At 38.5% G+C, this 16,351-nt stretch overlaps 1 protein-coding gene across 1 annotated transcript in view; it reads left to right on the forward strand.

Moving 5' to 3' along the window:
• GPRIN3 (GPRIN family member 3) overlaps positions 1-13,264 on the forward strand; it is a 76,837-nt gene extending 63,573 nt beyond the window's left edge. The window contains exon 2 of the mRNA XM_005207815.5: positions 2,334-13,264. Coding sequence (XP_005207872.1) covers positions 2,449-4,791 — 2,343 coding nt within the window. The 5' untranslated portion in view covers positions 2,334-2,448 and the 3' untranslated portion in view covers positions 4,792-13,264. The remainder of the gene's footprint in view (positions 1-2,333) is intronic.
• The last annotated feature ends 3,087 nt before the right edge of the window (positions 13,265-16,351 follow it).

Raw genomic sequence — 16,351 nt, forward strand, 5'->3', positions numbered from 1 at the left:
AAGGGAAAATCTTTAACCCATCAATATGAATAATGAAGTTAGAAGAAGAGCTGTTTGGGAAAGAAGATAAATTGGATTTATTGTTAAATGCCATATGATTGAGCAATCAAATACCATTAAACCAAAACACAAAAGTATTTATTTTCAAAATCTGGGCCCAACCAGATTGACCTTTGCCTTACTTTGACGCTAAAGCTGGAGTTATGATTGTGATGTTTGATTTATTATCTATCACATGCAAAAAGTAGAATCTTTGAAATTTGGAGCTGGAAGAGCCCTTAGAAATCATATAATTCATTTTGCCAATGAGTTAATTTGGGGTGCAGAAAGATTAAGTGATTGCCATGAGGTCATAGAACCTGTGAGTGATAGAAGTAATATCAAAACAGTTATCTGCTAATTTCTGAACCATTGCTGTGTCTTCATCACATAGTCTGGTTATTCTTTCTAAAAAAATGTTTATGCATAAACACACATGAATAAATTTTCATATATACTTTTAAAGACTCAGATATACTTGTTAACATCCAAAATTTTCCCACTTTTGGATACCTACATCTCTTTTTCCCTATTTCTAAGTCAGAAAACTCCTTTTGGGACTTATATAACTACACATAAACACACACATAACACATATGTATGTAGAGTTTTTGGTCATTGTTTTACAGAAATGAAAACATATATTCTTTTATGTACCTTGCTTTTCTCATTCAACCATACCTTGGTGAAATTTCTCCCAAGTGAAAAGTTATAACCTCATTAGCTATTTATTTTAATGGTTGTAAAATGCTCTACTGTAGAGCTATATCATGATTTATTCTGCCTCTCCGCCTTTTAAGGAAACCAGTTTGAGTTTTTTGCCTCTACAAATAGTTCTCCAATAGACATGTGTGCACGTGTTAGTCACTCAGTGGTGTCTAACTCTGTGATCTCATGGGTTGTAGCCCACCAGTCTCCTCTCTCCACAGAATTTTACAGGGAAGAATACTAGAGTGGGTTGCCATTTCCTTGTCCAGGGGATCTTCCCAACCCAGAGATTGAACCCAGGTCTCCTCCACTGCAGGTGGATTCTTTACCATCTGAGCTACCAGGGAAAGCATTTTTAATAAACATACTTGTATATTTATCTACATATGCTGGTATTTTATTTCTATTGATAGGATCACTGAGTGAAGGACATGTGTATTTTTAGTTTTAAAAGCTAAACTACTTCCCTAAGAAAGCTGCAACAATACACATTTGCACGTACAATTAATAGAAATACTTCCTTTCACAAGGTCTTCCCAGGCCATGGTGTTACAACATTTTTTAAAAGTTTTTGCAAGTGCAGTTGGTATAGAGTAAAATCTCATTGTTTCTTTATTTGCATTTCTTTGATCACAAATGAATTTGATCATCTTTTCATCAAGTTGTTGGCTATTGGATTTCCTACCTTATAAACTGTGCTTCCATATCCATTTTTCCAATGGATTATTTTGTCTCCTTATAAGTTTTTAAGAACTTCTACTATATTTCAGATATTTTTGCCTGTCCTCTAGGGTTGAAAACACTTTTTTAAACCTGTTGTACCTGTTTGTGTCATCTTTTGCCATGCAAAAGTTTTGTCATTTTTTTTAGTCATCTGTGCTGATGTTTTCTCTCATAATTCTGGGTATATTTTCTGCCTTGCCAAAGAAACCTATCTACCATGCTCCTAGATATATTTATGAGCTTATATTTTCTTAACAGAGTTTTTTATTTAAATATTTATATTTTAACCTTTAATCTCTCTAAGTCTATCTAAGATTTATTTTTGGTATAAGAGAGAGTTTTCTTTTATTTAAGATGACTAATGAGTTTGCCAGCCCCTTATATTAAATAATCCATCCTTTTGTCACTAGATTGAAATGCCTCTTTTGTCATATATTAAATCCTCATTTTATATCTGGATCTATTTCAAGATAATCTAGTCTACATATCTGTTTGGGCTTATTTCTTATTTTAATACTTATTCATTTGATTACAGTTGCTTTATAGGATTTTCTGATATCTGGTAAATCAGATTACACAAATGACTTGAAGTTGTTAGTAAGTGCATATGTAAGTATTAATATGTTAAAAGCCTATTTTCTAGACAGCAATGGGATGAAGCAGAAACTAACATATCAAGATAATACTTGTATAATTAAAATAATTTTCCCATAATCTTTCTTCCCAAGATCTGCATTTATATCAACAGTTGTGGAAAGAAAAGATTTCATGTGCTTGTGAGATCCTATACAAGTGACAAATTGGTATAGTTTCAACCCTCAGATACTGTACTATATTAATGGTACTGTTTCCTTGATTCACAGATTGGTCCTTCAGAGGAATCACCCCTGATTGCATCTTCACTTTGAGCTTCGGCTGCTTCCCTAAAGGAGTGCTGTCCAGGTGCAAGCTCCAAGCTTTTTCCCGGAGAGAGATTCCATGGGGACTGTACCTGACCCTCTGAGATCAGCCAAAACATCCCTGATTGCAGCTTCTGGAGAAGAAGAGGGCCTGGGAGAGGTGCAGGTTGCCTCGCCCCAGCCTCGACCAGAAGTCCTGAGTGAGAACACCAATGGCCTTTCCAGCACTCCTGCAGAGCCAGACCTCAGCCCCAGAACAGCTGCCAAGGCCCTGATGCAGGCCAGTGAGCATGTGCCCACGCAGGCAGCCATGTCCTCTCCTGACATTGTCAGTGAGGTGGGGAAGGCATCTCCCACACTCAACTCTCCTGGCAATACTCAGCTGTCAGGGGGCAGAGAGCCCACAGCACCAGCCCTGTGTTCTGCAGCAGGCAAGGATCTAATACCTGCAACATTTACAATGCCAGCCAATCAGCACATCCACCCAGTTGTCCCAGGCAACCAGCCCCATGCCAGCCCCCAGTCAGGGCCTGAAGATACCCTGGTGAAATCACAGAGAACTGCAGATGGAGGGCAACCTGAGAAGTCAAGTTGTCCGGTGGTGGTCATCTGTGGCAAAGATCAAATGCCCTGTGATTTTCCTTCTCAAGAAACAATGCAGGGAATAGTGCAAACTGAAGATACAGCAGCCAGGTCGTTCAGTCCTACTTCCGCTACTGTAGGTGGACCCGAAGCAGAAAGGCAGCAAGCTGTTTGCACTTCCCAGACAAGGTCCTGTGGCTCTCCAACAGGAGAAGATGGATGTTCGGGGAACAAACCACCCTCTGCCGCCACCTCAGACACCCAGGCCATGACTTCGGTGATTCCTCAACCATCCCACCTCCCTAGCAACGGATCCATGTTTCCTCCAGATCCAGAGAAGGTGCCGCTGGCAGCACAGCCTCAAGTGTCAAGGTTTAAAGAAGCAAGTACGATGACCAGCCAAGCTGAAAATGAGATCAAGAAAACCCCGCCCAGGGCTCAGCAAGATGCCGAGGTGCAGGCAGTGGCGAGTGTCCAGAGCAGATCGGCGTCCACCAGCCCCAGCATCCTCGCTGCATTCTTAAAGGAAACCCCTGCTCCAGAGCGGTTCGAACAAGAACAGCTGCGTGTCATTTGCCACGGCAGCGCGAACCACACGTTGGAGCTGTCTGAGAACACCCTAGACCCCAGGGAGGCGGGTCAGTGCCGTGACCTTATGCCAGCGGTGCACATCCAGACAGCTACAGCTGTTTCTGCAGCTTTCCAAGGAGAAAATAAGTCAGGGAGCCTACCGGGGGAGGTTCTTAAAACCTCAGCCATCAACGTGTCATCCAGTGATGCTCAGGAGACGTGTAAACAAGACGGGAAATCAGCGGGAATGACCCTAGCGGGGCAAGAGCTTACCTTTAGACAGCTTTCGGGTACTACTTCTACCTCCCTGAAAGCTAGCCCCAGTGACCAGACTTCTCTTAGCGCAGGACGTCAAGTTGAAACAGGTCACGGATTAGGGAAATGTGAAACGAAGCCATCTGAGTTTGCAGTGGCAACCACCAGTGGCCACAAACCAGACCCCGACTGCAAACTCTCCGACTACTGTGGCCCTGCCAGCAGAGCCGACCAGTCCAGGAGCTTGGATCTCACGAATCAAGGGGATGCAAGAGAGAAGAAGCTTGCGTCTCCTCAGATAATGAAAGAACAAGAATCTCCTGGCATCGATATCCTGGAGGTGAGGGCAAGGGCAGAGGCCAAAAGCCTACTGCTCAATCCTAAATCTCAAGAAAGTGGAGGCGTGGCATCAGGTGCCAGCCCTACACCCTCCCCAGTTAGAAGGAGCCAGGAGGGCACCGGGGAAGAAAACAGACAGACCAAGACAGCTGCCAGCCTAAGCCTGCCGTCGGATGCCATTGGGGACTCTAGTCCTGGCTCTGGCAAAAGGACCCCTTCTCGCTCCGTCAAAGCCAGCCCCCGCCGGGCCAGCCGAGTCAGCGAGTTCCTCAAGGAGCAGAAGTTAAACGTGACAGCTGCTGCCGCCCAGGTGGGACTCACTCCAGGAGAGAAGAAGAAGCAGCTGAGTGCCGACTCCAAGCTCCAGTTGAAACAGTCCAAGCGTGTCCGGGACGTGGTGTGGGACGAGCAGGGCATGACCTGGGAGGTGTATGGCGCTTCCCTGGACCCGGAGTCCCTGGGCATCGCCATACAGAACCATTTACAAAGACAAATCAGAGAACACGAGAAGTTAATCAAAGCTCAAAGCGGCCAGAGCCGGAGGTCCATCTCCTCAGATACTTCTTCTAATAAAAAGCTCAAAGGCAGGCAGCACAGCGTTTTCCAGTCCATGCTGCAGAACTTTCGACGCCCCACCTGCTGCATTCGTCCTGCTCCTTCTTCTGTGTTAGATTGAAAAGGAACATGTCCAGAAGCCCTTGGATACTGCTACAAGCTTCAGAGGTGTCCATCTGTCTATGTCAGAGCTTACTTAATTTTTTTTCTGAGGGACCAGGAAGAGAAAGCATTAACTCACAGAAATTGCTACTAAGAATTGCTGGGTCCTTTGCTTGGGGCTCCATAAATAAAAAATATTGTTTCAATTTGAAAGGAAGTGAAGAAGTAAGCTTCACTGAAGGCTTACAACCTTAATTAAGAGGAAATAACACTTTTTTTAAATATGTTTTTAGAATAACATGCTCATTACACATGTGTCATTTTATATTACTGCCTCAATTTATCACACTATGGTATTTCCATTAAAACCCCTGCTTTATATTAAAAGTAGCAAAGACACTGTTAGCAAATACAGTTATACTTTGTAGTCCAATGCAATAAGAATGCTGATACCACACAAAATTTAAGTAGGTGATGAGAAATATCATGGAAAAAAAATGGAAACAAATTTGACTCATTCCTCGGCTAGAGGATATAAATAAAGTACTTACATGCATAAAATGCCAAATATGAAATAATATTTGTAAACATCTGCATATAATCCTTTTTATAAACCTTGTTATACCTGTTAATAAACATAAGAAAGTTATATTAGGAAAAAAGTTAGCAAACCATTTGAATACTGCCCACATAAAACATGAATTTATGTATATACATTTTCCTACACTAAGGGCAAGGGTCATCTCTGTGATTGTGCTTAGATTAAATTCATATTTCCTTGCCCAAGAGGAAATACATGTGACTGAATTCTTGAAGAGAATTATCATATTATTGATAATACTGAGTTTTATGTTGTTCAGCTGTCTCCAATAACATTCTGCTGAGAATGTTAAGGTTCTGGTAAGGAATTATAAATAGCCAATTACCCAACACTCCTTTTCTTATGTTGAAAAAAGGAAAGTCTCCTGAGTAACAAAAACAACAGGTTTAATTGTGGCTCCTGTGAACAGGATGCAGTTTGTATTTTTGTTTTGGTTTGGTTCGGTAGCTTCTAATAGAAAATGTAGTCAAAAAAATGAGCTCCCTCGCTGCTTTTGTATGCAGACTAATATCATCTTAATAATTGCTTAAGACTAATCTGTGGTAAAAAGGTAATCTCTTCAAGCCTATTAATTTTAAGAGAAATACCATCATATCTCATCCTTCCAACCCATTAAAAGAAGCTGCCTTTACTAAAACATCATTTACTAAAACAGCTTTAGTAAAGCTGCCTTTACTAAAACTAAGCTTTGGGTGAGCTTAGTCCTTGAGAATATAGGCACCTGTTTGAGCTGAGCCCTCACCTGTCTCCATAATGGAAGCGTGTCCTTGGGGCCCATGAGTGTTGTGCAGGGCACTGGCTGGGTGACCAACAGGGCTTGAGTGGGGCTCGTGGGGAAGAGAGGAGTGAGCCCTGGAGGTTGTTGGTTTCCACCTTGCATTTAGAGAATCACTGTTAGTGATGAAGGGGCGTTGGCTGCTTTCTCTAAACTCACTGCCCTGATGAGCCAGGAAAGAATTGTCCAGCTGTATACTATCTCTCCAGAGATTCATAAATGCCATTTGTGTAGTCAATGCAAAGTTTCTATTTTTTTTTTTTTTAATTTGGATTCTCTTTTGCAGATTCTGAACATATTGCAGGAGGATATCATACCTCAACTTTAACACCACAAGCTACATCAGACATAAATTAGTCAATAGTCATCAATTTCTTTCAAAGTAATTGGACTGTCTATGAAGCGTACATAAGCAGACCACAGAGCCATTCTCAGAGTCAGAGCCAGAGAATGGCAATTACAGGTGTTAGAATTGAAACTTACAATGAATTTTTAAATAAAGCACATGTTTGTTTCTTACCAGTTGGCCTCTACTAAGAAGGCTATCTAAGTAGAAATTACCATCAAATTAGCAGCCAAAATTATTAATAATGAATTGCGTCTAAAACTCTCTCTTTGGGCCTTAAATACCCATTGGCTGCAGTGTTCATGTCACTTCTGTAGGAGATGCCTTTGCCAGAGTTTAACCTCCCTCCTGTCTCGCTCACTGGCTGTCTCCCTCCCACGTGCTGTGTACACATAGAGAACACCCTCTGTACACAGTGGCAGCTGTCAACAGTACCCACTCCAGATGGGTGGGCCCAGGTCACCCTCTGCTCTGAACTGGCTAGAACAGGCTGTCCCTGCATTAAAATGGGAAAAAAGGAAGAATTTAGCATCTGGTAATAATATTAGTTTTCATGAGGTTGGAGTAACCATGTGATTTATAAATAGTGAAAGGAAACAGAGGCCAAAGAGAGTTGTAGACATTGTTGTTGTCACACATTAGAAGCAAATTAATAAAATTCAATCAATTAAAACTTAAAGTGTGCTAGAGTCACTTTGGTTTTTCTGGGGACTGAAACTAACCTTTACTTCTTAATCTTCAATTTTTTACTTTCAATCTTTACCACACTCTAAAGATTGTCACAAAATGTTACAAAAGCTTTCTTCTCACTTACTGAATCTTATAGAAGGAAAAGTCCTGAAAAAAATTGTCACAGACATAGCTCATCAAATAGATAAATAAGACAGGAGCCTGTTCAAAACAGTGGTGTTTCTGCATTATGATCCCCCAAAGATTCTCAGGATAAAACCTTGTTTTGAAAACGCTCTTTCACTTGGATCTATGACACATACACATTCAGGACATCATTTGTGATTCCTTAGGTTCACCCAGCAAATGAAGTTGCAAAACAATTTTCATGGCAGACTCTTTGAACTTGCTCTGCTTATTCGTTACCTGCATGACACACACAGTGTTGAAAGCTGTTTTTGTCCTTATTTCTTTTAGTTATCTTTTGGTCCTTTTAAATGTATTTTAGTTGTTGAAATAAATGGAGGGAATACTTTATTAAGTAGATCAGTATAAGATATTTTTTAAACCAGCAGGAAAAAAGGGATGACTTAGGCCATCCATATGTTTAACATGGGAAGATGTATACCCAGTGAAAATTTTTCGTTTAAATACCGATTTTTCTATTTTATGACTACAAGAAAAATGTGACCATTTCAACTGTCATGTATCTACTTATCTTCAGTGATTTTCTAATTATGTCTTTTTGGAGTATTACCCTTGATGCCACAGACCAACTACTTTACATACACTGAAATCCTAATTAAGCTTTGTGTTTTGGATCCATGGCACGTGTTAAACGTTTTGTTAGGCCAAAGTGGACCAGAAACCTTTTTTGTTTGCATCCAAAATGAAATATTTATAAAAAAATATTACTGTGTTTTCCTACCTTGACAAGTCAGCTCTATTGAATATAATTTGATTTCTGATGATCTTTAATCTTTAGAATGGTCGAATATTTATTACTTTGGATATCAGTGTTCTCCATGTTATAGGTTAAATATCATAACTGGAATAAATGGGACTGAATATGCATGTGTACCATATACCCTAGAGGTTGAATTTTGGAACCAAGTTCTTAACAAGAGCTTGTCATCTTAAGAAAGCAGAAAAGGAAAACTGCTTTGGGTTGTATCTAAGAGTATTAAGGTTTTTATTGTTCTAGCTTATTCTGATAGTCTTCCTCTCATCTCTGGGATTTCCTATCATTTGGGAAATATCTGTATATACCACATGAAGACTAGGATATGATGTGACTTTAAGATTTGTTTACAGAGGACCTATATGAATAGGCTGTTAATGTGAATTGTTTGGCCTCTGTTGTATCCTCTTTGTTACTGTTTTGCTTCCAAAATGTGAGAAACTGTCTTTTCTTCCTCCTACATATTGTGCAAGTGTTTAACAATTTGTCCATTTCTAGTACCGCATAATTTACCACAGCCCTTGTCTACTTTTTAAGAATCAGTATAAAGGAAAACAATACATTAGGATAAGGTTTGCATATATATATGTGTGTGTGTGTTTACTGAATATCACAAATGTCACTTGTAGCCTTGTGTAGGCCTCTACGTGTCTGATTTACTAATCATCTCCAATGCTGCCATGGAGATGACGCTGTTTACTCTCTCCAGCTTTGTTCTAAGCGGTATTTGAGAAACAGAGCCTATGAACTTCCCTTTGTGATAATAATGCAGTGAACTCAGCAGTATCTTGGATAAATAAACTGACCATCTTGTCTCTATCCCTGTTCTGTCTACACAGTGAACCAGAAGTCTTGCCCTCCTCTGCCTCAGTGCTTGCTGTTTTATATTCCCATCTGAGCATTTTCTTTTCTGTTAGCAATGTTCTTGGTTCCATGTGTGGCCCTTTGGGTTGAATCTCCAAAGGTGGGTCAGCTGCTGCCACCTGGCAAATAACAGGTAACGTGCCAGATCTCCTGTCCAACTTTGTAACTTTATCCTTCTTAATGAAATTCTGCAGCCAGCTGAGTAATTTATAAATGTCATTGTGTAGACACATGGGCTGAAGGATATCTACAAAGTTTTAGACATTTTTTTGCAAAAGGGGAAAAATTAATCTTGGAAAGACTGAAACATATTTCCATGACCTTTACCCTACTGTTGGAAAAAAATGAATTCTCCTTGGCTACAGAAATAAAATAAACTTGATTTGCAATGACCAAGGACATAAATGAAGATGGATTGAAGTGGAAAAATTCTGTCTCACAAATCAGTGACATCTACCAGAGTTCATTACAGCTACTTTTAACTGTGAACATTCACCAGCTAAACTACTCACTTGCCACAACCAAATAACCTCTCTCAAAGCAAATCCAGTACATTGGCATATATGTGTAGATAGAAACAAACAAAACAAAAAAACCCTGAAAAATTACTGTTGGCTGTTAGGTAAATCAAGGTGATAATCAAAAGGACATTTGAATAACGGCAAGCCTTGGTGAAATGACTGTGAGGGCCAGAATGGTGCAACAAGGTGTTATTCCCAAGTTTGGTGTGTTTTTCTAAGACCCAGATATCTCAGCTACTCATCCTGAGAATAAAGACTGTTGATAATGAAATTAAAGTCAAGCAATAATGTGCCAAAAAGAGGCAGTTATATCACCAAGTGCATCTATTATGGGCACACCATTATATATTTATGGTTTGCTCCATGAAGACTGACCATAACCCATGGGATAAAAGTAGCAAAGGCATAATTTCTGCTTTCTTGCTGGAAAAACTTACGTAAGAGCTCCATAGAGAGGCACAACACTAGTGACCATTAGACCTGATGGTTAACAGCTCTGTTTTAACATTAGTCAAGACCAAAGGAATCACCAAGAGTCTTGCTAGCTTAAAATTCAAGACAGCTTCATCCAGAAACACCGTTGAAATGGAAGGTTAAATGTATAGTAATTACTCTCCCTGGATACTAGCCTATAAGAAAGCAATTCAGTTAACTCTGCCTGGAGATTACCAGATTTAGCTATGAAATAAATGGGTTCTCAAATGAGGACTAGCTAAAACGTGAATATGATGTTGTAGATGGGCGTTTCTAAATACTAATTCTTCACCAAGTATTCTTTTGGGTTCAAGCTCGAAATCAACTGGCTGGAGTAAAGATCACGTGTTTCCGACTCAAGCGACTTAGCAGCAGCAGCATTTTACACTTTAGAAAAAGGTACTCATGATCAACCAGCATGATGATAGTTGTGATGACAAATACCCTAATGATTTAAGTGTGTTAAAGAGAATTGAGTGGGGAAGAAACACTAACTTCTTTCTCGATCTTTTAAGATATGGGAGGCCATCCGTTTATTTTGGAGTGAAAAGGATAGCTTGCTTTTTGACCTTGCTGCTAGCATTACTCTTTGTTCCTTTAAAAATTAAATTATTTTTAAGCAAAACTTTTGAGAAGTTAAACATTTTTTTATGGTTCATATTGTTTTTGTGTTATGTATAGAGCAAACTATGAAATGAGCAGAAGGGGCTTACCCATTTAGACTTCGTAGCATTTATTTAACCACATCTTTGAGTAAATCATTTTGTAAAATGTTTTCCATCATTTCTGATGTTGGTAACTTGGAAGATTACAGTATTATTCTCACAGTCCCCATTCCCTAAAGGGTTGGAGAGACTAAGTCTTGTTTTTAAGGGCATCTGGAAATACCTTTCCCAGGTATTTGAGAAAGGTCTTCAGGGCCTGTAAACCCAAGAAGGAAATATACTAAGAATTACTAAACTTCTAAATGTATTTATCTCTGCTGTACTAACATGTAAACACTATATTGTGCATTACCCTGTAGCTGGTTGTGGTACATCAGTACATTTTGTAAGTATGTACAGACTGTGAGCAGTTGGTTTTCTATTTTTATGTGTAGGAAAAAACAAAAAACAAAAAAAACGCTGCATCCCATTTTAAGGCCAAGTTCTGTCATCAGGTAGGCACATGGCCGAAAGTGAATAAAACCAACAGAAGTGTGCATGTGTGTTAAGTGACAGAATTTGTCCTTTCGTTTTTGAAGGTCAGAAAGGGCTGTTGTTTTCTTCTCTTAATCATCTCCCAGAGTAGATAACATAATTATCACAAAGGCTGAATGCAGTCATCAGTAGATTGGCCTGTTACCAAATATGCCAGGGCTAATTCCCCATGCCATTAGTCACAGGTAAGGTCAGTTCTTTGACCACTGGGTTGATTTACATTCCTCACACATCTTCTCTGTGTTGTGTGATTAGGATGTACATACTATGGGTGTGATTGTGTACATACCTTGTATGAATTATCTAAATTCTCAAAGCAGTGGAAAACAGGAAGAAGAAACAGTTGTTCAAAAGCCTCAAAAAGGCTAATCAATGTGAATTTTCGTTTTCTACACATAAAAATGTATACATAACATAACTGTAAATAGATTACCCACATATGTATGCACACGTAAATGCATTTTATTCATACTGGTACATTTAAATCGATCACAAATTAAAACAACTAATTGAAAATTGCATCTTTTCATGACTGTTTGGTTTCACGCAGATTGATATCAGATTATATGCTCCTCATTTAACGGTGTTACTCCCTCGTAGCACATTTCCTAAGCGCCAAGAAAGCCCAGCCCCACCGAGTCACGAAAATCTAGGTGATATTACTTGAGACACAGACAGGTACTTGAGCAGCTGCAAAGGTTTAGTGCTGTTCTTTAAGTACCTAATGTTTTATCTGGAAATGACAAACACCGGGGGAAACCAGTTGTGCTTCATAGACTCCTTTTGTGCGTTCGGTGGCGTCTTTATGTGCACAGGCTCAGAAAAGCTCTGTATTGTAGAGCTGTATCTCTAGATTTCAAAAGGGTATATAATCACTCAAGGTGAAACATGATTGCAGGCATTCTTCTCTTGAGATTGGCAAAACAATGTTTAGCAACACCAAAGACAAGTCAAAGAGTAAAGATTTTATTTTTAGAAGTTACAAATGACACTGGTAGAATAACAGGATGTTAGCAATTGGGATTTCCTTAAAATGGACTCAAATAAATGATTGTTACTGACAGTTGGTGACACTGTGTGGACTAGATAACAAGATTAGAGTCATTAGCCAGCACATGTCAGTACTGGACAGTAGTCAATTTATCACAGTTCCAGTCAGTGAATCGATGTTGTTTTAGTTTCTCTCATTTCTTCAAAAGGAAGTACTCTGTTAGACATCGAAAAGTCTAATCTGGTCCTTAAAACCTAATATGAGTTGATCCTGATATTTTGACACTAATAATTATATTGGCTGGATATTAGGTTGAAGTTATGAAAAGAAATACCAGAATTGCCATCAACAGAAACTTCTGTATGGCAAAGTACAAATATAACCACTTCTCAATAGAAAGTCAATTATACCATTTCATAGGTACTCATATTTTAAAGACTGAATGTGCCATCTTTATATCTTAGATTAAAAAAGGTTAAACACCATAAAAATACTACAATTACAACTACACCTAGCTGTGTTTTTTAACTACCAAAAATGGATGTTAGAAAAGCATACATGAAATCTTCATGTCAATATTTACTGTTGCTTAAAAGATAAATTTAAATTTATGTAATTATTTTGGAAGTCATGTATTAATTTAAGTGCCAACCAGAAAAATTATAGACATCAATATAAGAATCATTTATGTGTGTACTCAGTGGATAAAGACCAAAAGTGTAGTATGATGTTAAATCACTGAAGAAACAGTAATAAAGTGAAATTCCATTTATGAATCTAAAGTTATGTCTTTTCATGATCCCTATAGACAAAGGTCATTAAATTGCTTACTTAAGAAAGTTCCCATCCTCTGTAAATTGACCTATCAATAAAATTTCATTACCTAGGAGAAAAGATGGAATATTATGATTTACATGAGGATAGATCAAGATTTTGAAATTACCTACACATCCACCCTCATTTTGGATTTGAGTTTTGAATGGATGAATGAATGAAATTCAACTGATGACTTAATTTTATCCTTAAAAAATGTCAAATATGATTTTGTTGCTTTTTTCCACTTTCCATAATAAACGTAATATAGATTAAGAGATACAGTCTTTGTTTTTTGTTATTATTGTTTCTGCCATTGCTGGCAAAGTTGTTCCTTAGCCCTAGGATGTTTAGAATCAACTGATTTTCAGTGTGACACAATTCTGCAGTGAAGCTGAAAGTATTTACACTGAAAGTATCAATTCCATTCATTAAAATAGAATTCCCATGCCTGCAGCTCATCTGAAACAGTGGTTTTTCCTACTCAGCACGGCACAGTGGTATGTGTATACGTGTCCATGTGGCTGTCCATGTATGAACTTTTGCTCAGTGAGAGGTGATGAGAGGTTGATGTTCATGGAAATATAGGAGGAGGTAGGGTGCCGGGTACATCTACTCTTATGGAAGCATAGAAACCTATATTCAAGCTTATATTGTCTCATGCCTCTGCCCATGGCCACTAGGTGTGTTGCTGTGGGGTTTCAGCTTTTCTGCCTGCTCCTTGGTAAATAAATCAGCATCCTGCAGTTTATGTTTCCAGAAGGAGACAGAAAACCCAGCTATGGCCTTAAATCCAGTTTAACCATGAATAAAACTAACACTATAGTTAGATCCCTTTTTGCCTCCTTGAATCTGTGAGAACTGGTGAGTTGGATAGATAAAACATTTATGAACTCTAAGGCTCAGATGGGAAAGAACCTGCCTGCAATGTGGGAGACCCAGGTTTGATCCCTGGGTTAGGAAGATCCCCTGGAGAAGGGAATAGCAACCACTCCAGTATCCTTGCCTGGAGAATCCCATGGACAGAGGAGCCTGGCAGACCATAGTCCGTGGAGTCACAAAGTGTCAGACACAACTAGCACTTTCACTTTCTTTCAATCTTAAAAAATGATTTAGTGAACTTTCCATGAACCTTAAACAGTGATTGTTTCAAAACTTCCAAGGGCCTTGCTCTCCATCCAATGATTGTATGTATAAATACACAGTATTCCAGCCTTAATTGATGTCCTGGGCTGCCATTACCTAACTCTTGAACACTGAGACATTCATTTTGGCAAATGAAACTTCATACATTTCCAAAGATATAAATGCTATTTGTGGAGAAGTTAGATGGTGCAAGGATCCTCAGGAGGGCTGAGATGTTTTATCTTGTGCCTGTAGCTGTTTATGTGCCACCAGCAGGCATTCCTATCATTAGGTGCCATTTACAGCCAACTGTTCTCACACACCCACATCTTTAATGTTAAGTAGTAAACACAAAACAGCCTTAGCATAATCTGGCTTCACTGGACTGACTGTGAATTCAAAATACTTATTTCTTGTAAAGAGTACACCTTTTGTAGACCATACAGGAACTCTTTAAGTCTAACATATATTCTTAATGAACTCATGAATACCAATATTGTTTAATTTCCCTTAACACCATTCTAGACTATCAGTAAGCTAAGTTACGGAGTTCTAAATTCTTTAGACTCTTTGAATCATCTTAATGTCCTATAGCCAGTTTTTCTAAAAATATCATACAGGACTAACATAGTAGAAATTCATATTATCAGGATAGAAGCTGCAAGTGCTCAAAGAAATTTCTGGTGGGAGTACTGGCTTCCCAGGGATGATATTTTCCTACGCCTTTTTTTTTTTTATTCCCACTTGACACCTCTCAATCAAACTACACAAGGACCTTGGCCTGTCATTCAAAACAAGAAAAAAAAGACCTAAACAGAATGTCACTGTCAAAGATATTCTAAGTGTTTAGAAGCAAGGTAAGACTTCTTAAAAGGCTGAAAGTATTTGATTATTTTCTGTGTTCTTTTTTCCTAAAGTCAATACAAAGAGTAATGATCAAGGGCTAAATATTCTTCTGGGCACTTCTACATATATCTCCACCTTGGGAAGTATTGTATAAAATTGCACATTTTTTCAGGGTTGGATACTTGAAATGGATGTTCAAAAAATGGATGTTCAAAAAGATATCATGGTAATTACCCAGGTTTAGAACCAAAGAATCCTGGGTTCAAATTTCAGCTTTAAAACTAAATTTCTTGGCCCAGTCACTTAATCATTTTGAGCTTCAGTGAGCTCACCTGTGAAATGGAGATAACAATACTTACTCTGCAATATTATGAGGATTAAATGACACAGGGAGAACAAATGTTAGTTCCTCTGGCTACTCCTTTGAGTTTTGTATTCTTTGCATGAACTTTACCATTAGATTATAAAAAGGCTGGCATTTTGCCACTTTCTTCTATTTAGTAAACTTTTTAATAAATCTAGAAAAGCACTAAGACTGGTTTAAATATGACTATGACATACCTAAATTGTCACTTTAAGTATATTTCCCTTTTTGTTCAAAACATAAGGGTAACACTATTCCAATGTTTAGAGTTATCAGATCCTTAAGAATTAGTAAAAGATTTTGATTAGTTTAACTTTGTCACATCAAATATGATTTTTAAAATATAAAGTTAAATGCTAATTAAAATATTACCAATTCAAAAAAGGAGCAAAAGGGAAAAACAATTGGTAACTTTACATGAATATTTGAAACTTAGATATGATAAAAAAGATTCCATATGCAAATTAAGAGAGGTGATATAACTGACAAAATATTGGAATCTAGAAAAATAGGAAGAACACCTACAAACCAGTTACAAAAAGATGAATACAACACAGAGATTCATCAAACTGCACAAGCAAGCATCATGAACTTGTGAAAATATGCTCAACTCCACTAACAAATCTCTACCCCCCACAGCTGAATGCTTTTGGAGGAGACCATCCAGATTTACAAAGGCTGAGTTAGGAGCTTTACATGCAAGAGTAGGAAGAGAGTGCTTCACCTGTATTAAAAAAAAAAAAAAAAACCTGCAAGTTGGAGAACCCTGGAGATGTGTGCATGAGAGGGAGGGAGAGAGAATCAGTGTGTGCGTGCATGCACCCAGAAACAGCACATGTTTGCATGTAAGGGAGGCAGGGGCACGGGGAGAACTCTTAAAAGAATCCGCAGAATGCCCACCAGCGTAGGTTCAAATAAGCCCTTGCCAGAGAGTGCAACACTCAGCAAAGTATGAACTTTCCAGATCCCCTTTGTTCCTACCTCTCCCTGGTCTTCATCCAGATTATCTGGCAGAAATAGAATCTTTAAG

The sequence above is a fragment of the Bos taurus genome, chromosome 6 (genome assembly GCF_002263795.3).
Source record: "Bos taurus isolate L1 Dominette 01449 registration number 42190680 breed Hereford chromosome 6, ARS-UCD2.0, whole genome shotgun sequence".
Classification (NCBI taxonomy): Eukaryota; Metazoa; Chordata; class Mammalia; order Artiodactyla; family Bovidae; genus Bos; species Bos taurus.